The sequence below is a fragment of the Fundulus heteroclitus genome, chromosome 22, assembly GCF_011125445.2.
Source record: "Fundulus heteroclitus isolate FHET01 chromosome 22, MU-UCD_Fhet_4.1, whole genome shotgun sequence".
NCBI classification, from domain to species: Eukaryota; Metazoa; Chordata; class Actinopteri; order Cyprinodontiformes; family Fundulidae; genus Fundulus; species Fundulus heteroclitus.
Window position 1 is genome coordinate 24,439,079 of NC_046382.1, and position 23,964 is coordinate 24,463,042.

The 23,964-nt window shown below is 43.2% G+C and overlaps 1 protein-coding gene across 7 annotated transcripts in view; it reads left to right on the forward strand.

Moving 5' to 3' along the window:
* Positions 1-23,964, forward strand: part of zmiz1a (zinc finger, MIZ-type containing 1a) — a 134,439-nt gene that overhangs the window by 48,822 nt on the left and 61,653 nt on the right. For 3 of the 7 annotated variants that reach the window (XM_036126465.1, XM_036126466.1, XM_012880547.3), the window contains one exon: positions 6,290-6,366. In XM_036126465.1, coding sequence (XP_035982358.1) covers positions 6,306-6,366 — 61 coding nt within the window. In that variant the 5' untranslated portion in view covers positions 6,290-6,305. Of the gene's footprint in view, positions 1-6,289; positions 6,367-22,355; positions 22,518-22,829; positions 22,856-23,964 lie in introns of those variants that run through there. The other 4 variants (XM_021307597.2, XM_036126464.1, XM_021307596.2 and 1 more) reach the window with 3 other exon arrangements.

Genomic DNA, 23,964 nt, shown 5'->3' on the forward strand with positions numbered 1-23,964 from the left:
TGTGTGTGTGCACTACTGACCCGGGCTAACAGTTTGTTACATGCAAATATACTCTTGAGCTTGCAATTCAGGTTGCTCTGGGCTCTTGTTTGCTCACAAGCCAACTGTACCATGAGAACAAGTCCACCCTGTGTCCCATTCACAAAACAAAGTCGCCTCCTGTTTGCCTCTAATTAACAGGTATAATGTCTACCTTGTTGTGTTAGTTAGGGCTTTTTACAGGCCTTGTTAACCACTGGCCGTTCCCCCGTCTTCCTTCCTCGTAAACCAATGCCAAAAAGGAAATGTGTGCCGCAGCCTGGATCCCCGTTCTCCAGGGAATGTCTTACTTGGAAAAGATTGAGCTGAACTTCTGATAGTAAAAAAAAAAAAAATGTAATCTCCTTTTTAGAGTTCATTTCAGCCAACATAAACATGTACTCTTTTGCTCGCATGCATGCAGGAAATAAAGAGTTTATCTGAAAGTATCCATTGCCCCTTGAAGATTTTCCACATGTTTCAGGTCACAACCACACATTACATTTTATTTTATTTGGATTTTTTTTTATGATACGCCAACACCAAATACTGTAAACACCAGTTGTGAAGCAGAAGGCAAAGTGGTACGTGGTTTTTACTTTTTTCAGACATCGCCCCCCCCCTACACTGTGAAACATGGTGGTGGCAGCATCATGCTGTGGGGATGCTTTTCTTCTGCAGGGACAGTGAAACCAGATGAATGAATTTAACTAAATGCAGGGCAAATTCTGGAGGAAAATATGTTTGAGACAAAAGCCCTTCCAGCAGGACCACAGCCCTAAACATGTTAGAATGGCCTAGTCAAAGTACAGATCTAAATCCAATTAAGACTGTGTGGGTACACTTCAAAAGTATACGACTGAAATTATTTTTTTTAAAATAAAGAATAAAGTTTATAAAGAATGGGCGTTTAACTCTTGTGCCCAGACGATAGACCAAAACAAATAGCGTAAGCACCAGTTGTAAATAAAATTCAGTGTAGTCCACTGACTACAGACGTCAACTAACGACTGTAGAGTCCAGATGTGTATAATTTAATCTCATTAGAAACAAAGCTGTTCCTTTCCTTTTGAGTGCAGCAGAGGTAAAAGGTGTTGACTACAAATGCATGCCACGTATTTGTATTTGTTAAAAACCTCATTCCTCCGCCGCTCGGTGTTGGTCTGTCTCACCAATCCCTCCAACATAACTTGTGTTTGTTTGGTCGTAATGTGACAACGTGTGGAAAGTTTGAAGTCCGCGGCTGCTGTTTTACGGCACAGTTTATAACCTCTGTTTATTACAGTACATTTTTCAGCCTAGTGTCTGGGGATTTACTTTCCCCGTTCTGAACAAATATTTTTGCTAGCTGCTGGTTTTCAAGGCTAAATGCAAGGTTTGAGGCTCTTAAGTAACATGTGTTTTGATCTCTTAGTTGAGGTCATGACGAGCGTCTTTTTGTAGAAAATGAGAAAAAGAAAGAAGCAGCTTGGTTATCCGAGAAGCAGTTTTTTTTTTCTTTTCTCCAGGGCTTGTCCACTAGAGTCAGCATCCTGTGGGGTTTGACAGCCAAGGCCCTGGTGACACACGCTCATGCCCATAAACAGGGATTTGGTCCTCTGGAGAAAATAACCTTGATAATTACTGGGTGCATATGGGCCTGCCCACAGTGAGGGGGGGAGGAGGAGGGCTGAATGAGAAGTAAAGGAGCGAGAGAGAAAGAGAGAGAGAGAGAGAGAGAGAGAGCCACATCCGCTGGTGCATTCCTGCATGCTGTGTCATAGTGGTGCTGAGTTTCCCTTCAGCTTGCACGGAGATTTCCACAAGGTTGAGAGTGCGAAGGAGGCACCGATGCAGCGCCCGGGGACATTTAAAGTTTAACAAGGCACAAGCCATTTGTATTCTCTCCACAGTAACAAAAAAAAAGAGAGAACACGTAAGGAAACTGGTAGACAACGGTGAAAAACTGGTGGAGGGTGGGATACGTGGAAAAAGAAAAAAAAAAAACCCCGTCTGGTGACCTAACTGTGGAGAAACTCTTTCCAGCCTCTTCCTGTTGCATCGGGCGGTGGAACCGATCTGGCACCGCAGCAGCAGCAGCAGCAGCAGCCAGAGCCGAATGTCTGTGTCTGGCCGGCCGCCCGTCTGCTCGCCTGTCATTCAGCCGGTTAAAGAGGCCTTGTTGAACCGCTGCACTGTGCCTGCCTACCACAGGGCCATTCATGCCCGCCGAGCCAGAAACAGCCAAGTCCTGTCGTCCGGCGCTACATCTAGCTCACACCAATTGACTCCTTTGACTCCTCGGTACAACAAGGGCAGTTTACTTGCTCAAAAAAACCCAAAAAAACAAAACACTGGCTCAAACTACTCAGTAATCCGTAGTTTGAAAGTCTTGATGACATTTCGGAGGATGCTCAGAATCCATACCCTCAGTTTCGCTACGAAACTTCCCCCAAGGAAGCTCATAACACACGCACAAAACACAACAGATCCCTGGTGCTGGAGATTTCAGCTACGGTTTGTCACTCGGATAGAGTTCTCCCTCTGCTCGTCTGGTTAATGGCAGCTCGCTCTGTCACAGTTGACCTGCGCCTTGGTGAACCGCTCTCTGTCCTTTTCTCCGTCCCTCTGTGACGCGCATCATGAGGACAGGCACGAGAGCCGCCGCCGCTTCGTTCTGCGATCTCCTACTTTAGCCTCTCATCCCCATCCTTCTGTCCTTCCCTTCCTGTCTTGTCCTTTCCGTCCCCCTCCCCTACCTCTAGCGTAACGTCCTCCTGCTATGATTAGCAGTAGTGTTTATTCTCTCCCCCCCCCCATGCCAGTGTAATTTCTAGCTTCTCCTGTGTCCTTGGAAAGCTCGTCTAATAAGCTCAGGCACACTGATGTCTCTGTGCACCACGGGCCTTATTCTCCCAGCGCCACCGAGCATGTAAACAAAGAGCGGCAAACAGAAAAACACAAGCGTTGTCTCTTTTTTTTTTTTTTTTTTTTTTCTCCTAGCGCGCTAATAGACCGGCCTGCCAACCCCGTCGAGGGCAGCGGCGACAACACCAGCTAGCGAACGGTGACCTTCCACGTGCCAATCACAACAAATCTGCCTCCTGATTCGAATATGTGGAGGAAAAACGGTGTAAATTGAAAGCAGAAATCCCCCCGGTGCGAGACAAGATGAGCCTCGGAATAAATTATTCAGATGGCAGTCTCTCTCTCTCTCTCTCTCTCTCTCTCTCTCTCTCTCTCTCTCTCTCTCTCTCTCTCCCCTGAAGGATTCTCGCCTTCTGCTACATTTAATGGCATCTGCGATGACGCCCATTGGAGATTAATCCAGATGCGAGACGTTTGTGTTTGCGTGCTCACGTGTGTGTGTGTGTGTGTGCGTGTGTGTGTGTGTGTGTGTGTGTGTGTGTGTGCTTGCGGCCCGCTCGCCCCTCTTCTCATGCATCCCGCCGTGTCGTGTGATGGGGAAACAGAGCCTCAACAGGGGAATTTATCTCTTCTCCAGAGAGGCTTGTAAATAAACAAGTAGTGAATCAATGACTCCATTTGTTTTGTTTTTTTTTTTGTCCCCCCCCCCCCTCTCATAATTCTGCCTTTACTCTTTAGGCGGCGTGACTGTGTTTTCTGACGTACTGTAGATCTCAGCAGCCGTATTTCCTCTTGGTGAGAGTGGGAAAACATGCCTGGCTGGCTTCATGTTTCATTATAGAGGATCAGTAAATTACCTTGTGTGTGTGTGTGTGTGTGTGTGTGTGTGTGTGTGTGTGTGTGTGTGTTTTCCTTTTCTTTTATATCACCCACTGCAGCTCATTTAGCACTGTGATGGAGTCTTTGTATGAATGGGGGAAATAATACCAGCATTGGAAATTGTGCTTTAGAAACATCTCAGTCCAACAAAGGCGCGCGAGGCCCAGATGAATACGAGAACACACAGTTGGTCCTGCGGTTAATGCATTTCAGTCTTGGTGAGCATTATTGATTCAGCGCAGAAGGATGACCCTTCCTTAGATAAGTGCCGACAATATTTTACTGTTTGGAGTATTTTTTTCTCAAGCGTGTTTTCATAATTTTTTTTTTAAAGCTGGACGGACGCTTTATCACGAGCCATTTTCGGACCAACGCGTTCACCTTTTTTTTTTGCCGTGGATGTGTGCATTTAGTGCGTGAGAATTGTTTCTCGTTTGTTCCCCCGTTTGTTTCTGTTTAAGTTCGCCGAGCTGCAGTTTTGTTGCCTTTTTTAGAGGCAATAATTAGCTGGCTTCAGAAAATATGAAGGGTGTTACCTGTATTAGTTAGGGTTCAGTGACTGATGCTAGCTGAGAATAATGATGCGAGGGGAGTGTTTCTGCTTCTTCACACATAAAGGGAACCTCCTAGTGTGGAAACCTTGATTAGGAGCACCCAGAGTCATCCAGCTAATGTTGCTGCTAGTAATATTTAAAAAGCCGCAAATGCGCCTCAATATAATGATAAGGTCAGTCACTATGGGGTTATTTCTATATGAGAGAATGAAAATAAAACTGTGAATCAATCTAGTAATGATGTATTTAATATTTGATTAAATAATAGGAATTATTCAGTTAAAATGTGATTCATTCTTGACAGATACGTGTTTTGACTTTGTATCTGACATTGTGTTTTTATCTTTTTTGTACGGTGACCTTGAGGGTCCAGAAAGGCGCCTTTTAAATGAAATGTATTATTATTATTATTATTATTATTATTATTATTATTATTATTATTATTATTATTATTATTATTATTATTTTACATATTATCAATCCTTTCCGAACACACCGCAGCCAAAGTTAAGTCACAGTCAAAAGAAGAACCAGTCGGAAACAAATTGTCCCTAACTCTACTAGACTTCTTAATTAAAAAGCTGTTTAATTTGCTCCTAAACTGCAGTGGGTATGCAAATCCTAAAAAAAAAAAAAAAAAACAATAAAAAAAACCTTAACATCTGATTGGATAATCTCCAATCCAGTCCGCTTCAGACCAATTATATATTACTAGAGCAATGTTACCCCTGCCCATTAATTTTGATGGAGAAAGCTGACAGATAAAATGAGTAAATTGCTGCAGCTGCAGACTATGAAATAATAAAAAGTATTATGTACTTTTTAAATGGTGTTCATAATGACACAGTTTACTGATTATATACGTATTTAACTAATTATCTATATATCTTTCCTGTTTTAATCAATTGATTTATTAACTGACAACACATTCAACCCCATGAAACTGATAACTGAGCCCTATACCATCTCACAAACCTGCTGTAAATATGTTGTAACATATATCTGCGCACCCCCATAGAAATATGAAACGGCTGGAAAAATTGTCATATATTATAAAGGATTGCTAAAGTGATTGCATGCTGCATGTATCTTTGATAACATCTAGAGCTTATCTTTTTGTTTACGAGAATTAGATGTCTGAAAAAGTCTAATGTATGAATTATGATGAGTAACACGAGTAATATTAACTTTCTAACAATTCTTTATTGTCTCAGGCTTGAGGGTTAAATGATTTGTTTATCTAACTGTGGCAGTTTTGAACTTCCGTAACTACCTCCATACAACACCCTGCTGACTTTCTTTCTCCATATTCAAGCACCATCCTCTGTTCCCTATAACCAAGTGTGAAATTACAGTATCATATTGTATTTAGTTCATTAAACTCACATGACTAATTTAATTTGATTCAGATAAGAGAGAAATGAATAAGTCATGGAGGAGCTTTTAGTGTTAAAGCACTGGTGTTAACAGTTATTATTATATGTGAGGTAATCTTAATTACCGAAGTCAATTACTTTTTTATATCTGTTCACATGCTGAAAAACATTATATTGGAGTTTAAAACACAGAATCAAGCGAGGCAAAGATGCAGCCTTGCAAAGTAGGTTATGGTTTGTTAATAGGCAGCAAGTTGCTGTCCCGTCAGGAGATCCGCACATCCCTGTTAGAAAAGAGCCAGAAGCGAAAGAAAAGAGTTGTTCCTCCATGATTAGAGGCAGAAGAGTTCAAAGACGGCTGCTTCTGCCAGAAATCATGTCCCGTTTATCGTTAAGGTATTTTATGCTTCGCATTTGACAGGAACGTAGACGTGTATTCTTTCCAGTTCTCGTTACGTGCCTCCCAATTTGTCAGGTGAACAGCGGGGTGCTTTGTTCCTTCCTAATGAATCGCACCAACTATCTCGTCTATGTTCCTATTCCTCAAAAAGCGCGCTTTGCATCGTCACGCTCGCTAACGCTTGTTGCACTGTTCTTTGTTTTTTTTTTTTTCAGACTCGCTCTGTGATTGATGAAGGTTAAGAGGCGGATTTTGCTTGAGAGCAAACACAGGAGCCTCCTCGTCCGAATCGGTAAGATTCCTGATTCATCCCCTCCGTCTTTGTCCGAGCGCCTCAGGCTGAGCCAGAGCTGTTGATGCCGACGTGACCGCATGGTCTCAAACACATGAAGCAGCAGTTTGGATGTAGCTTTTTGTTGTGTCAACCCAGCCTCTTTTTTGTCTTGAAAAAACATTGTTGGCATTGTTCATGTTGTACAGTAACATAAAGACTTTAGAAGTTGTTTTTTTTTTATCTGAATATCCAATCATTTGCAAAGGTGAGCTTTTCTCGCCGTACCAATCATTCTACATGGGGTAGACATGATATTATAGTCCTATATATTTCATGTATAATATATATCACTGTGTTTATTCTTTAAATGGTTAGACAACTAGTGCTTGTTATTTGGAAGGTTTCAATCTGTGAGAAGAGCTACCAGGACCTTTTGTTGATGTGGGTTTTGTGGCTTCTGTGTAGGGAAAGACCCTAATCTCATTCAGTGCTCTGCTAAAAATGTTCCTTAACCGTCATCGTTGTTTGTCACGTTGAAAGCAAAATGTAGTGGGCTAAAACACAGTAGTACATAATTGTAAACAGGGTTTTCACATAATTAGAACCCAGTGCCTTGTTGGTGCATAAAGTTGACCTGTGTGTTGATTAATCTGAGGTTTGTTAGAGAACGCTGGTGGGGGAAAAAAAAAAAAAACACGGGACTAATTTGGTTAAGTGAATGAAGCAGACAGATCAGGAGGAAGTTTTTAGAGAAGTTTAAAGTCGGGTTGGTTTGTGAAACAATATCTATAAGCTTTGAACATTTCTGTTCTGTCTGCACAATACTTTGAATCGCAGTCTTTACAGAAAGATCAATGCGTTCAGCATCACAACTGCAATAGCCTGCTTGGCTTGGATGCAATAATCGGTAGGTTGCAGCTGCAATACGTTAAAATTCTGTTTGACCACGTAAGGCAGACTCTCACGGTCCATTTTGTCCACTACTGATGTAGATCTTTGTGTACAAGATCCTAAAGCTCTGGGAGAGGGACGGGGATGTCCTGATGACTGAGAAGAAAGGGATTAATGAGGAAAGTGTAGGTCATCATTGCAGAATTAAACAATAATGTCACAATTTTAGGTTTTCCTACAATGCACAACTGTAAGTCCACCTAAACTGACAGGAAAGGAGATTATCAGCTCACATGGGAGAATCTGTCAACAGAGGAACTTTTAGCTGCGCTAAGCTCACATTTGGCTTTTGTAGAAGAGTGGCAAAAAGAAAACCTTGGCAGAAGCTGAATGAAAGCCATAAAAAGTGTTATTCACAGTTTGCACCAAGCAATGTAGGAAACGAAACAAATGTGGGTGAAGGCTCCTTGGTCAGATGAGACTTGAACTGAACATTTTTGGCCGTATAGCTTATTGGAAGACGGATGAAGCTAAACACCAGGCTTTCCAGGAAGAAAACCCGTTCCCCTCTCAGAAGACTTTAAACATGTATGCTTGTGACCTTTATTTATGCAGGTAGATCTCGTTGAGATCTCAAGAGAGACCTGGCCAAGAATGGCAGCGGCACAGACAATTCAAAAAAATAAAATAAAAAACTGCAAACATGAAAATAAATTAAGGGTACAATTTTATTGGGGAAAAAAAAAATATGATTTGAAATTAGTCAAAACATTTACAAACAGGAACCTTGTTTATAAACTTGTTTTAAAATGGGCCGAAATACATCAACAGAGACCAAATCCTTCAGCTTCAAACACACAACCAGAGCAACAATAAAATAGTTTGGATCAAAGCACATTCATGTGTTAGAATGGCCTAGTCAAAGTAAAGACCCAAACCAAGAATCTGTGGCGAGACTTTGACATTAGCGTTAAGACACTGTCCACCTAGTCTGATGGATCTCAAGCTAAAAAAAAAGGGTCCAAAGGATATGAATACATTTACGCTGCAGTGACAACAGCAGTGCTTAGCCATCGTGAAGTTCTCATGTGTTGCCATTGATCCGCCTTCATAAGCAACATCACTCTCAGAGAGAAGGGGAAGTTTAAATCTCCGTTTCACCAGCAACCAACGTTCGCTTTATGCTCCACGATCTGCAGGACAAGGCTCCATTTCATGCAAAAACATGCATGGATATTGTGTTCAATTAGCCTTTGAACAGCATGAGCATTATGCGTCCGCCTATCCCTCGGACTCCATGAATTTTAAGTGTCTATTTAAACCCATGGCAGTCATCATTGCAGTGTCTAAAACCTTTGACCACCATGATGGATGATGTAATTGGGTTGAATGAGGGTGTGAGGAAACAACAGACCGCAGACCAAAAGGACGCGGTATTATTTCTCAGGCACATCTGATCTCGCTGCCTTTGTTCGAGACGTTCTGCAAAACGTCGACGGCGTAGTTTGTGTACACGCGAAAAAACAGCGTCAGAGCGCTTGAAGGTGAATAATTTTTTTTTTGGTGGCATCTGCACATTTTGCAGTATGCTAATGAGCAAAGCTGCAGAAGCCAGATTGCCAGGAGAGAGAAGGGGAGATGGAGAGGAAAGAAGAACAGGGAGGGAGCGGCGTGGAAGAGAGAGAGAGAGAGAGAGAAACAGACGGAGGCTGGTGTAAATTATGGATGCAACCTGCGATTTCCAAGAGGGAAAGAAAGGCAGAGAGAAACCTCCAGTCATGCATATCAGATTATGCATTTACCACATTTTCTTATCATGGTCCATGAGCAAAACTCGCAATCTGCAATCTGGCCTCTTTGTGTATGCGTGCGTGTCGGTGTGTGAGACCGAGTGGGAGAGAGCACTCACATATTCATCCATGTCAAGTTTCATGGAGTTGTGTTGTGCCGCCAAGCGTGCTCTAAACTTTATACAAAGTCTGAAGATGCATTCTCCTCCATCGCTCTTTGGCTGTCTTTCCTCTACGTCCGCCCACTGTTTGCATTAGGGATGCAGATGTCGACTAATCCGAGATTCAGAACGGGCCCTTGGATCGGTCAGGAACCGATACTTCTGTCAACCAAGGAACATGCAGACATTTTGGTGAAACGTTGTTGTTTGTTACATCCCTTGGGAGCAAAGCGAGTCAGTCAAAGCTGGAACGTGTGGTTCGTACGTCAGAGAGGATCTAAAATCGGTACCGGCCTGATCGGTGCATCTCTAGTGCGCACGTTTCATTCACAGAGCAGCAAATCTATTCTGCTCGAGGTTGTCTCAGTCACTTTGTGTTCCCAGATCACAGAGGGTACTCATCACATATTTAATGACGCAAAAATCGGAGCAGTGCCTTGTTAAGAAAAAACAAAACTTGGAATCTATTTAGGTGACTTGGCTGGGCATTTCAAAGTAAAGTTAAATAAACGTGAGCGTTCGCCCAGCGCCGCCACATCCCAGCCTTCTATGCCAGTCCCCCGAGTGTCTGCGTGTGCGTCTGTGTGAATAATGGATCCATTCTTGAGTCGTGTCTGTGACTGGGGCCTGAGCAGCGGTGTGGTTTCCCCACCAGAGGTTGGAGGTACGGGGACGGGAGGGGCTGCCGGTCTGGAAATAGCTGCGCCTGAGCCGAGAGCACCTTAGGTGGGCCTCTGTCAGCTTCGTCTCCTTTTAGCACACTTGCACGACAAAAGTACAATTCTGCTGGTGAGCGGTCCACACATTATGCACACGTTTTCCCTTGTGTGGCTTAACATATCTCTGCTGTCTCTGTGATCGGCTCAAACATGACAGGAGGCTTCTAAAAAAAAAAAAAAAAAAAAAGAAGCGCTGCAGCTTCTAAGAATTGAACAAGAGTCGTATTGCACTTTAAAGCGAGACAGAAAATATGAAGCTTCCTTGGATCTCGCTGTCATGTAAATGTGTGTTAATGTGCAAAGTAGGTCATTTATGTGGAGCAGGGGACAGCCGTGCTGTACTCCTCTTGAGCGGAAAATAGTTCCCATGCAGACACGTCGCAGGATTTGGCGAACAGAGGGAGGGATTTGCGTTTACCCATATTTTGTTTATATGTCATGTTAACGCATCAACATAAAAGAGGGCGATGAGGGGGGGGGGTGTTCCCTGAAGGTGAAAATGGCTGTGGTCAATCCAGGCACAGAATCAGTAACCACAACCAGAGATAGCAGCTGAAAAATCAGACTAAATCAGATTACCAAACAAACAGTAAAGAGGATTAATTCTGATCTCCCTCCCTCCCCTTAGACAGACATTAAATCTGCAATCTATAAAATCCTCTCAGACCATTTTCTGATTTACTTTGTGCTCCTCTTCTATTTGCGTGTGGCTGAAGGTGAATCTCTTTCCGCTTGCTAGTGAAATGTTCTGCCTTGCTTCTTCGACGTAAGGCATGTAGAAATCAAGAAAACACGAACCATCTGAAGAGATCAACCGAGAAGTCGACTGGTGATCGTAATCGGACGACTTTCAGCCTGATCCGCCCGGACTGGGGGAGTGGCCGGTCAGAAACGATCCGCAAACGCACCCTAACTAAACACTACCAGGCTCTGGTCACTACAACACTCTTCAGTGCGGTAGTTGTGACTGCAGGTAGACCCAAAGCCAGATGTTCTCAGTATCACTGAGGTATAGAAATTATGTCAGCAGAATCACGGGGATATAAGGACTCGTTTGGAAGAGAGCCGTACTTTCATGTCTGGATGTGAAATTTATTTATTCAGTATTCAGGCTGCATATTGGCTAGAGAGTTTCAGCAGACAACAGGAAGGCTTGACCAGACTACAGCAAAGTACTCCTGTGTGGGAAATTGCAGTAAATCGTAAAAGACAATTTCTCACTTTGAGCACACGAGATGCGTGTGTCGTTTATTTCAATAGGAAAAACACTGAGCTCCAAAATGGCGCTGTCCAGCAACAACAAAAGCCTGGGGCTACACGTCATCACCCTTCTTAACATTTAAAGGGACCGCGATCCCTGAACAGCTATACTTACATGAAGTAACTACAGGCAGAACAAAGTGCTGTGTCTAGTATGAACGGTATGTAGAACCATACTTAATAACAAAGGTGAATTATGTCAATCACATTCACTACACCTGCTTATAATTAAACATTTGGAAATGTTGGGAGCTTTTCAGAATCTCAGCAGCAGAGTAAGAATCTGGAGTCTCTGGGGAATACAGCAGAAGATTGTTGTCTTGGTACTGCTAGCTGCACTAAACACACTAACCTTCACCATAAGATAGTTTAGAGTGACAGCTGTCCAGCTCTGCTTGTTTTTACAAATTATTAATAGCCACCTAGTAGGGAGACCACTGCACAGTACTGCAAACAGGGACGCACAATGCCAGGAAAAGATGTCATTGCAATAATGTTACTGAATATTGTTTGACTTTTTTGGCACTAGTGGCCTTTAATTGGAAGTAGGCTGACAGGTAATGAGGTTGAGAGCACAAAAGTCCACTGGCAGGGAATTGAACCCTGGACGCCTCAATATACGGGTTGTAGGCTCTACCCCTTTGCCACCATCGCGTCCATGTTGATATTGATTAATATTAACTCACATGGCTGTGGGTCTTTTCTTCCTTTTCCTTCATCAGATCGTCCCGCCTCTCTTTAGCATCTCAGCCACTAAGATTAAATATCTGGTGCTGGCGTTGGGGAATGTGAAAGTCCATCCAGCAGCCTAAATATTATGTTGTCATGCATAAGTTGCATGCATTGTCCTCAACTAAAAAGGCAGTTCAACGCCTTTTAAAAAATCCCAGCTCATCAACAAATGTGTGATCGGAGCGTCTCCAGTTTTCAGAAAGCCTCTCCCAGGGTGCAGCACAGATGTGACCTGCGATTAGGTCCGGCATAATGTCATAATTGCACGTTCTGCCAGGCGCGCTCGATGGTGGAGGCAAGGCTGCGTTGAGACGGGCCTCTGTGCGTCTCTCCCTCTACCGCTGTCAATTAAACGATCACGGCAAGGTTCAGTGGCATACGTCTAATTAATGGAAAGCACAATACACGGAAGGGAATAATTACACCTTGTCCCAGGCTTTCAGAGATCAAATGCTTTGCTGCATTTCTCTGAATTAATCTCTGGAGTGGCTGTTGATTTACAGGGAATCGGTGTCTGCACGCCGGGTTCTCGGAGTAAAAAAAAAAAGAAGTTAGATTAATTTGGTTAATATTTTATAAAGCTTACAAAGGCAAAGGGCCTTTGAGGCTTTGTTCTTGGCTGATGTTACACACCAGGGGTGTGCTGCTGCTGCTGCTGCTGCTGTAGACGTTGCTCTCCTGTGCAACTCTAAAGAGAAGGCACTTGCTTTCAAAAGCACAGCTCGGTTACTTTCTCATTGCCAACATCTAATTCAAAGGAGCCCTTTCACTCACACACACACACACACACACACACACACACACACATACACACACGTATGGCCCCTTCTGAGTGCTTATAGCTGCTAAAAGATTTGTATTAATACCCTCTGTGGTACCCTTTGATCTAAACTGATTCATTTTGAGCGCCTCGCCTACACACAAACACCTCGGAAGCACGGTTACAGCATCGCTCCTGACAGCTTGACAAACTGACGTTCCCACTCTCAATCACTCCCGCTCCTGCCCTCTTGCTCTCCTCGACAGAACCGCGTATTGTAACCAGCAACACTGTAATCAGCGCAAAACCCTAATCAAATCATTGCCCCGGCTGCCGCGCTTCCAAGAAACACGTCTCGTGGCATGTGAGTGTGCTGTGAGCAGTCGGCTGGCTGCGTGAAACGTCAAGAGAACGGGGATCGCTTTAAAAAAAGAAGAAGGAAGAAACAAAAAAAATGTCGCTGACAGAATAATAGCAGTAGTAGCAGAATGTCTCGTGTTATGTTTGTATCTCGTGTCAGCAGGTGTGAGATGTAACCGTGTGCCTCCTTAGAAAAAGAAGCGCCGCAGACAAAATCAACAATCTGTGGACTGAAGCTGCTGCGCGATAGGCAGTGCATGCAAGCCATCCGGTTAGCTATTAAAATGTGTCTTTTGGATCCGCTCAAACAAATGCACATCTCCAAACCTCCTCATTACTGGCAGCAGCATTCCTGCCTGGGCACTGGGACAACTTTTTGGATTTGTGTGTGTGTGTGTGTGTGTGTCGGCCTCTCTGTGCTCATCCGCTGCCTTGTGTGTGTATGTGTGTGTGTGTGTGTGTGTGCACGCGTGCACGCGTGCCGGCGGCGGCGCACGCCTGGTTTCAGCGGCTCATTCCAAGATTTGGTTAACCGAGTTGGCTCGCCGTAGCACATAGCCGCAGAGTGTGCAGTTGCTTCAGCCTCTGTTTCATTTAGTGGCACCCACGCTCTTATCCTCCTGCCACGAAAACACACAGGACTCTTGTGCTTTTTATCCACTGGAACACACACACACACACACACGCATTTACAGACACACAGCTGAATGAGAGAGTGACAGAGTTAGAGGGTGAGAAAGAGAGGAAAAAATAAGAAAGTACCAATTAGGCTCCTGAGACAGATCTGCCAACAGACATCAGAGGGTTGGAGGCGGAGAATGTTGTGTGTCTGTATGTGTGCATGTTAGATTGGGGTGGGGGTGTGGGGGGGGGGGGGGGCGTTTTGCCACAGCCACTGTGTCAAACTTTATTTAATTTTTTTATGTTTTTTTTTTTGGTTTGTACTTTCATAACCTGCTGGGGAGGCTGGCAATTATTAATAGCGCGTAGCCTTTCATATTTGTTTTTTGACAGTTTTGTGCACGGAAGCTGAAGTACAAGCGCGCCGTGTGCTTGCTCCCTCTATTTGCTTTTACCTCGTAAAACATCCCTTCGTTCGCACGGATTCATTTAGAAGAAAAGAAAAAAACTGAGTGGATACAATTTTTTTTTTCGATATTGCATCGTCTTCAGTAGGGAAAATTGGATGGCTGGGTGTCAGCATCATTAGCCGAACGCCGTGTACGGTAGGATTTTCTCTCTGTGCTTTTTTTTTGGTCTGCACAGCAAAGGAGGGTCGACGTCTCCTGCGCAATACAGGCAAGAAAAATTCCTCTGAGAGCATCCGAAAGATTCAAGGCTTGTTTTTGTGCTCCTTAAACTGTTCTTGGAGCATGTTTGGTTTGTAGCAGGGAGCACTATGTCGCGGAAAGAGGCCATAGTCAGGACAGAACACAGTTTGAATTAAAGGCAGGTCTTTAATAATGCTTAGGTTGGTGGTATATGTGAAAGGAGCGGCTAGGTGGATTGCAGGACCTAAGGTGTCCTTGCAGAGTCCTGCCTAGAAAGGATCTCACTGCATTATTCTCAGTTGTAATGATTGTGGCGTCTCCCTGAATAAGGAGCAGAAAGGACTCCCAGTTGGGGGTACAGTGGCTCATCGGAGCAGATCGCATAGGCAGGCCTCCTGTACCCCATGTGCATCGATGAGCAACTCGCTCAGACTTGCTCACATCCTCGTTCATGGCCATTTTTCCTGCTTCTAACACATCAACTCTCAGGTCAAAGTGTTTACCTGCTGCCTCATATACTGCCGCCTACTCGCTGTCGCCATGACAAAGAGATAAGAAGTGGTATTCAGTTCACCTGTGAGTGTTTATAGTGAACATGATTATTATATTTTAAATATTAAAGCTTTTAACCGAAGTAGGTCTCACTATGGTTCAGGGGTGAACAATAATTCAATATCAATACACATCACAATATAACTTTATTCAACAGCGGTGATAATGACATTTCCGATATTTCAATATACATCACAGCATTTGTCACTGACTGACGTTCTGGGTTTCATGTAGTTTTATGCATTTTATTTTTTTAAAGAGAGTATTTCTAAAATGTTATATTGGAGGAGTTTTATAAACATGGCAAAATAATTGTCAGAAGTGTTTACATGCATCTGTTGTGGGCGTCCTTTGAAGTCTTTCTGAGGCTATATTTTGTTTATATCTGGATCATAACTGTATTGTATCAACCGAAATGAAGAAATATATTGCGATATAAGTTTTGCCCATATCGTCCAGCCCTAATCTGGTTTGATCTCCTATAAATTGATGAGTTTCATAAGTGATATTTTCCTGCAGCTCTCGTCAAACACGTCCTTTGCACATCAGTTCTCATGGATAAATAATCTCTTTACTTTCCAATAGTAATGATACCAGTGACTGATGTCAGCAGTTGCATCTGGGATTCATATCCATATATTTTGGCTTTGATTGTCTCCTAAACATGCGTCTTCCTTTCAAGTGTCGATGCGGTCCTTACATTAACGGGACTGATCCATAACCAAGTTTTTAAAGGTACGGCAGACTTCTACATTTCCACATAGTTCCTAAAAGTAAGATCTTTTTTTGTGCTGAGCCTCTCCAGTCAGCAACCAGTAGCTCGCCGCTAATCCAAACAGTCTCAGGGATGGAAATACTCCCGCTTCACGGCCAAACGAAGCCTCCTCTTCTGCTCCGCGTTCACGCTGCGAAACAAAAGGCTAGTTTGGCCAAATCAGGACTGACATCATTGGCAACAGCTGCGGGCCGCATGCACAGTGCGTCTGCGCATGTGTGTAGCTGTCGCCGTGTGTTTATGTCCGTGTGCGTTTGTGTTTTGGTGCCTGTCAAGACGAGGTGACCTGATTGCTCAGCTGAGCAGTGAGGAAGGACCCAGCCTCATGTCAGAGCTGCGCTATTGGAAAACACAAGAAGCGGGCCACACAGCGCTCCTCACTCGGTGGCCCCTCCCTCCCTCCTTCGCTGTCTGTGGCGTTTTTGTTTGCGTCTCATATCCTCCCTCCGTACCCCAGTCTGTGTGCATGCTGACGCGCTCGCCCAGTGGCATGAGTGACGATGGCGTAGCAAGGGTTAGAGAAATTCAAAATGATCCACTGCTGACCGTGCTCTGCAGCAGCATCAGCTTCCAGCTCCCTGCCTGAACGGCTCTTATCTTTACTGCTGTGGATATAAAACTGTTTACTACACTGCACCGTAAGTCAGCTGTGACTCCACCAACAGTGTCTTTGTGCAGTACATTGTTATGTTTGACAAATCCTGCAGCTTAATGCACAGGTTATTTATAGTCAACCGGTCCTCTCGACTGCCTCCCTGATTCAGGGACACAGCAAGTCATTACGACTTGCACACAAACTTGGCACCGCGTTCCCTTCTGGACACAAGCCGGATTCGAACCCGGGTCCCCCTGTGTCAAAGACGCGGAGTCTGGCAGTAACAGTAATAGACTACAATACAGCAGATGCATTTGTCTTTTAAGTTGCAGCTAGGCATGGTCTGTTATAAGATTCTAACTGCATGATAATGTCAAGGAAAAATACCAGGGTTTCACAGTATTTAGATAAAATTAGAACCACTTTATTGCTCCCGGTGAGGAATTCTGTTCTTGCAGCCACTCAGTTTGAGTGCAGATTTGAAACCCTGAAACGATGAAGTAGACTAGTTAAAACATTTGGCAAAGAGCGAGTATAAATAGGTGGGGACATGGGGTGATCCAATCAGATTCAAGCAGCGTAATGTTGAATAAATAAAAATATCTGTATCCTCTTTTCAGTTGTTAAAAACATCTGGAATCCATGGGTCAGTCTGTCGTGTTTGTGTGTGTTTGGTTCAATAACAAAAGCTGAAATTATTCCTGCTGCTTAAAAACTATTTGATTATTACAAGAACAGTAATATTTATGTTAAATCTATTATTTCTTAGATTTCGATACATAGAACTGGACTAGGATTTAGAACAAACACACCGCCACAGCTGTAGTTTTTAAGAAAATGTTCTTATTGTTCAGAAAACTGCTCTGCTCTTTCACAGACGTTACGTTAATAAGAGCAACGAGTGGCACTCCTTTGGTCTCCATTAGTTAGACAGCGTATAGCAGGACTGTGAAGCAATGTTTCAGCCAGCTGAACAGTAGGGTGCAGCAGACGGGGAACAGGCAGCAGATCTAGAAACGTTCCAGTAGAAAGCCCCCTATGAGCAGCAGTCTCTGGGCGCTCATAAGTCACCAATCCAGGCGGCTTTGTCCAGTATCTGCGCATGTGAGCTTTCAAAACAGAAGTCTGGTGATTATCTCTTTCTCAGGCGCACATTCAGTGTCTTAATAACAAGAAATTATTAGTGTTCACTACACCACATGGGTCTTTTTGCTTTGTATTCCTCCGGCAGTGGGTCACGCAGATTTTCTGTCAGCGCTACATCACACTCCGGAGCCGTGAAGCCGGCTAACCCTCACAGAAGTTGACAGCTTTGCCTTTGAGACTCTGAGCCTCAGCGGCGGCGGGTTGACTTCAACCTCCCTTACTGCCTCAGCCCTTTCAGAAAAACCCACAAAGACGGCAAAAGGGTGTCTTCAGTCACAAGCGGTGTCTCAACAAAGCATTTACACCCGCGGGAATAGCAGGGCAGATGAGCTCTGGCCATTTTGAAAATCTAAACTTTAATACCCTGACTCAGGTACTGGCACACACAGTGCAAAGCTGGCAACTAAATGTGTAATTAGCTTTTCAAGAAAACAAACTTCTGATCAATCTGATTATTATTCATGTTTCTTTTTGAACCAGCTTGCAACATAGAGCAGCTTCAGTTGTTAGTCTCAGTGAAAGGTGGTACACCCCCCCCCAGAGCAGGAACCCATAAAATGCTTTCTAAACACACCTACACTCATATCAGCAGAAAGGGCCTCCGACCCCATGGGGCTTCACCTCAGTCGCCATGTGAGGAACTGTGTGTTTGTGCGTGAGCCCTAATAACCTTAGCAGGGCTAACCCACCCCTGCTGCTCTGTCTTATTACTCCCTACAACCTGTCTGTTTTGTCCAGAGGAAAGCCAAAATAAAAGGTGGGATTTCAAGCAAACTGGGAAGGGTTGGGAGGGGGGGGCACAAGGGTGGAGAGAAGGAAGGACACAGAGAGAGCAAGGAGAGACTGAATCACAGTGTGGTGGTGGGGGGGCAAGTAGGAGTATTGACGCAGCGCAGATAAGTGAAGGATTAGTGGATCTACAATGAGCCTGGAGCTGCTGCAACCCCCATTCAGCTCGTGGTGAAGTGGCTGCTCTTAATTAACTGGCAAAATTAAAAAGACATGCTCGCGTACAAGCACAGACAAGGACAGGGCATTCATACCGGTGATCAACTCCGTTTGTACAAATAAAACACAGCCACAAATTTTAACACCTTACTCGGTAGTGGTGGTGTAATATTAACGTGTAATTATGATCTACACACATTCTCACTGTCTGTAGATGCCGGACTAACACGGGAAAAGAGATGTTTAGCACAACGTTGATGCTTTTTCTTTTTGTTTTAAATGATAATTGGTGGCAGGTATAACAGTAAAGACCATCATCCTGCTGGTTCAGGTTGAGGTTTTCACTGGGGTTTTGACCAGGATGCACAGGATTAGAAATGAGTGGATCAGAGGAACGGCCAAAGTTGGGCGGTTTGGAGATTAAGTTAGAGAGGCTGACATGGTTTTGGGCATGTTCAGAGAAAATCTAGTGAATAAATTTGAAAGAGGACGTTGGAGATGGAGCTGTCCGGCAAGAGTGAAAGAGAGTCGTGGACACAGCGAAGGAGGGAATGGAGATGGTTGGTGTAACAGAAAGAGGCATTTTTCAAGTTTTCCTTCCTTCTTTCTTCCTAATTAATAATTGTATAGTGAATTTTAAATTCGTTGAGACAAGTGTTGATCCTTTTTTCGTTGTTGTATTCTGAGAATCTATAAGGGCTAAAAGCAAAGCCTATTGTTCCTGTTGTATTTGTCTTCAGGTTCATTAACAGACTTTACGTCTCGGAGAACATGCTTTATTTGTTTCTTTTTTTTTTCCATTCTTCTCACAAACACATTTTTTCCCACGGAAGCAGATACAATAGATACTTTCACGCCTTTTTCAAGTGAGAGCTTCTTCAGCGCACAAGGACAGTGATGCACGAGACTCGTTTGTGCGTGGATTTTGTGAATTATTACAAAACCCTCTTGACCGGGTTGACATGTAGAACTGCTGTTGGACATTGCCTGCGTGAGTAGGGTTTCTGATTGTGCGTTTTATGGCATGAAACTGAGTCCACATACCGTAGCCGGAGTCAGGTGTCTGTTTTTGTGTCTAAGAGGAAACCCAGGAGATCGCATTTCAGCCTGGGTCCCCCGTCCTGCTCCTTTGGCCTCAGGGGTTAAGGTTTATTCTGCTCAGGCACGGAGGAATGGGCTGCTTTAGATGCACACGTTGCTTCATCTAAATATTTTTTTTGACTTCCTGTGAGACATTTCTAAGAACGCTTGGTGTGTGTGTGGGGAAACATGTGGAATGCCTTTTGACATGATATTTGCACCACTTTTTCTCTTCAACTTCTAATATACAAAAGTCTTAAAACAATAAACTTCACATTACTGTTTTTTTCCCCCTTGTTTTTTTCCACTTTGCGCCTTTTTTTTCTATGTCCTACCTGTCCTACACAGGAACCGACAAATTTCCTGATGCTGTTTTGTTAATTTGGCTTGCCTTTGCGTGTATCCTTTACATGCCTGTTTCTGGGCTCCTCTCTGTGTGTGCGCGGTCGCTGTCCTCTGTTCCAGACTTGCTCTTGGCTAATAGCTTAAAATGTCACATCAGTTTAATTTCACGAGAGCAAGCTGGTTTGAAGAGATGCCTCAGTGAGCTTTGTGTTGTTTGACTTAATTTCTGACATTTTTAGTCAGACGTGCTCATTAAAAGGAATTGTTTGGATGTTGTGTAAACAATTTGTTGACGGGGAACTATGGTGTTTATCTGTAAGTTTAATTTAGGATTTAGAAATATAATTGCTCCACTCCACAAAGGACGTAAAATAAGAGAGGTCAAGTATTTGATATTTCTATCATAGATGTTATACATATTCAAAATAGTATATGTGTTGTTGTTTATAACATAAGGTCAGCATATATACTGATAAAGAACAGAGATACAACAATCAGCTTTTTCTTTGTTGATCCCAATTCCCTGTTTGGCTCGTCTATTCAGATTTGGTACAATTCATATTCTTTATTCTTAGGACTAAAACACAAAAGAAGAAAAAGACCATGTAGTGCAGATATTTTGATAGGGGTAGTAATTTTGAATCCAGGAGAGGATCATGGCTTGAAAGATTATCCTGATTAATACACCAAGTGTATGTCTCTGCTGTGAGATTATTTTTTAGCTTTTGACCGTTTAAATGAATGGCAGACGATTTACTGTTCAACATCCAAACCTTGGGTAGGTAGGTAGGTAGGTAGGTAGGTAGGTAGGTAGGTAGGTAGGTAGGTAGGTAGGTAGGAAGGATCACATAACTGGGACGAATAGACTGATCAGTTTAGAACAACTGCTGTCACCGACCAGTTGCTGTTTACCCTTATTTCTGCAGTCGTGTCCATGCAAACCTTGCAATTTGATACTGTGAAAGTGGTACACTCCTAGCTGCGTATACATGGATATAAAAAAGCAAGCAATCACAAATAGTGTAGGAAAATAAAGTTTTTCTTTGTTTGCTGGCACTTGTTCATTTGGAGTGAGAAAGTGAGAAATAGAAGAAAAGCAGAAGTCTCACTCCAGAATAGTGAGAGTTGCTAACCCTAGTATGTTATTATCCAGATCTATGAATGCCAGTGGTGCTAACATAGCAAACAATTAATTGAAAATTGAGAAACATAGAGGTATATAGCCATGTTACAAGCTTAAATAAAGACCAAAGACTGTCTGATCATGATAAAATAAGGTTATATACACCAAGCGTCGATCCTGATAGTGTTTTGATGGACCTTTTTGAGGCTATATAGAACCCAGCACCGGGCGCGATGGGCAGATATAAACAGACGTGGTGCCATCTACCGGCGGTATCGCAGAACTGTCATAATGCCGATTTGTTTAATTAATAAATTACTTGTAAATAATGGTGAACCCAGCCTGACCCTCTGCAATACCTCACAGTAAAGCGGCAGCTTGGCGTGATTAAAGACCAACTGTTATTAATTAAATACACCAATCTACAGCAACTTTAAGAGCCTCATATCAGAAAGTTTACTCACGTCAATCAACTCTGCATCACATCTGAGTAATCGGCAGGTTTAGCGTCCGCTTCAGTGAACACCAGCGGTCATACTGTATTCCAGTCCTTTCCCTCTTGGAATCATTCTTTTTTTGCGTTTTTTTTTTCACTGGATCTTGGCTCATTCTTCATTGTTTCACTGGGAGATGCTAATAGCCTTTAGCCGCTTCCTTGTTCTATCCCCTGCTGTGCATGCACAGTGACGTACTTCCGTTGTTATTCTAAATAAACACAAAGGGCTTTATTTTTGAGCTACTGTATAAATCTAAAAAAAAGTCAAATAACATGGCTATGCACCTTTTAAAGTGTAATACAGCTGACAGCTAACAGATTTAAATCTGAATATCAGCTCAATGTTGTTGGTTTAAAGTCTGATTGCTCAAAAATGTATTTTAAAAAAACTGGTTGCGAGGATCAAACTGCAACACAAAGCCTCAAAAACCGCCGTTCACAAAACATTCACTGAACTTCCTGTGGTACTCTATTACTCTGTCGTGGCTGGTAAGTGGGACCACACAGATTTGGCTCAATCATGGCCACATATGAGTCAAGAGGGAACTTGAGCTACCCTAACCCTAGCTAGTAGCAGCCACCATTAATCCTCAGTGACTATAATAAGCTATCTAGTAATTATCTGACCAATGATCGCCAAAGAATTGATGCATGTGAAATAAATATTATTATTTTTGACACAATGGCTAATAGGAGTTTTCAGCTGTTACTCTGCTAAGACTAGCTAGGTTGTAGTGCCAATGCTCGCTAGCACCCAAACAGAAATATTAGCTTGCATATTTTGTTAGGATTTTCTCTTGAGCAATACATTAAATTTGACTTTCCTGCCTCTTTATTTTTTCGGTTTCTTTTGAGTAAAGTTGCAATATTAGACAAGGGGGTTGGGGGGTCATTAGCACTTTTCTGAGCTTGCTAATAACACTGGATTTTTTTTTCTCCGATTTCACATCGCCGTCGTCTTGGGCCTAATTTTACCATTGAGATTTCTTGTTTTTGTTATAAGATCTGGAAACACTGGCCCAGGACAAGAAGGCAGCTGGATAAAAGGATGATGCACTTTGACGCCACGTCCCTGAAGGATGTGGATATAATGGAGGCCTAAATGTGCACCAACAACACTTTGGTTTGCGAGACATGACACAGAACTATCCATGCTCTTTAACATGTAAATGAGAACATTAATTGAACTTAGTTTATCCAAACAGAACACAATTTTACATATATTTACATGTGTATATAAGAAGTCAAATAGATGGTGAACTTGGTGATGTTATAATGCATGTAAACAAATCTTGCGTTTTACTAGTTTCCATAAATATTCTTTTCTTTTCAGCTCCATCTATCTAAATGGACTACTCTGCTTGTATTTTTTGCACCCTACTTCTTGTCGAAGCTTTCTTTCCCTGTTTCTGTCAAGATATCTTTCTGCGCTGACAGGTTGACAGCTTTGTTTTCTTCTTTTCTTTCATCACTTAAGAAGGACCTGATGAAAAGTTTGAGCAGGTAGGAGTTTGAACTCTTCACTCTTTAGATCAGTAAAGATTTGGCTTCAGACTGTCATACTTTGATGTGGGGATATTCAAATGGCACAACATGGGCAAGAATTCAAGAACAAACAGTGTGTTTTTTTTATTTTTTTCATGTCATTAAACATTAACATGGATTGAACTTTCATATTTGTCACCACGTCCTTATGACGGCCGCTTTGTCCTGGTGAGGTTGCTCGTTTCCGATCAAAGCTGCCCTCCGTTGGCTTCAAAACAAACCCAGCCACACACACAAAATGGCCTTCTGAAAGTTTTTTTTTTTGTTTCCAATTCAGATTTGCAGCTATTACTGTTCAACATAAAATTCATTTAGCGGCTGATGTTGCTGTGCCCTTCCAGTCGTGTGTATGTGGTCCGCGGTGCCTTGGTTAATGAGGGAGGTCCGTACTGCCCTCCGGCACAGTGGCTCATGGAAATCAGCGTTTGATTTGCTCGCGACTTGATAAAGGATTTAATGCCGCTACAGCCCCCCCCCCCCCTCTCTCGCTGTAAAAAAAAAAAAATCCTCATTCAATCCCTTTGTTCATCTTGCCTCCATCCCAGCCCTTTATGTTTGCAAAGCGGTGGTATTCGCCTCTGTTTGTGTATGTCCTGCATCTGTTTGGGAACGTGTTGGCAGGTAATAAGGTCGGCGTGATTACCAGGTGGCCCTTATGTCCACTTGTCGCTGACTGTTGATGTTTGTCAGTGCGTGTATGTATTGTCCGGAGCGGTGTATTACCACTCCAGCTCTCCCTGCCCTCGCTGTATGTATCGACCAGACTCTGGAATGGAGAAAAGCCTGGCCAGCACACAAAATCAATGGCCGCCGGCCCTCCCTCTCTCTCCGACGGCCTCCTGTTATCCGCAATGAATACAAAGCACATATACTGTGGTGCAAAATACACTTTTTTTTTATGTCTCCTTACTTCCTAACTGCGGTGGTAGGGGTCACATAAGAAGCCACAGGATATCGGGGCTAAATCACCAGCCAGTGTTGCTTCACTGGAAGAAAGATGGCTCTCATCCGGAGTGTGTTTGGCGTCGCGTCTTTTGGGGCCTTGCTAACTAGCCTTAATTGAGAGG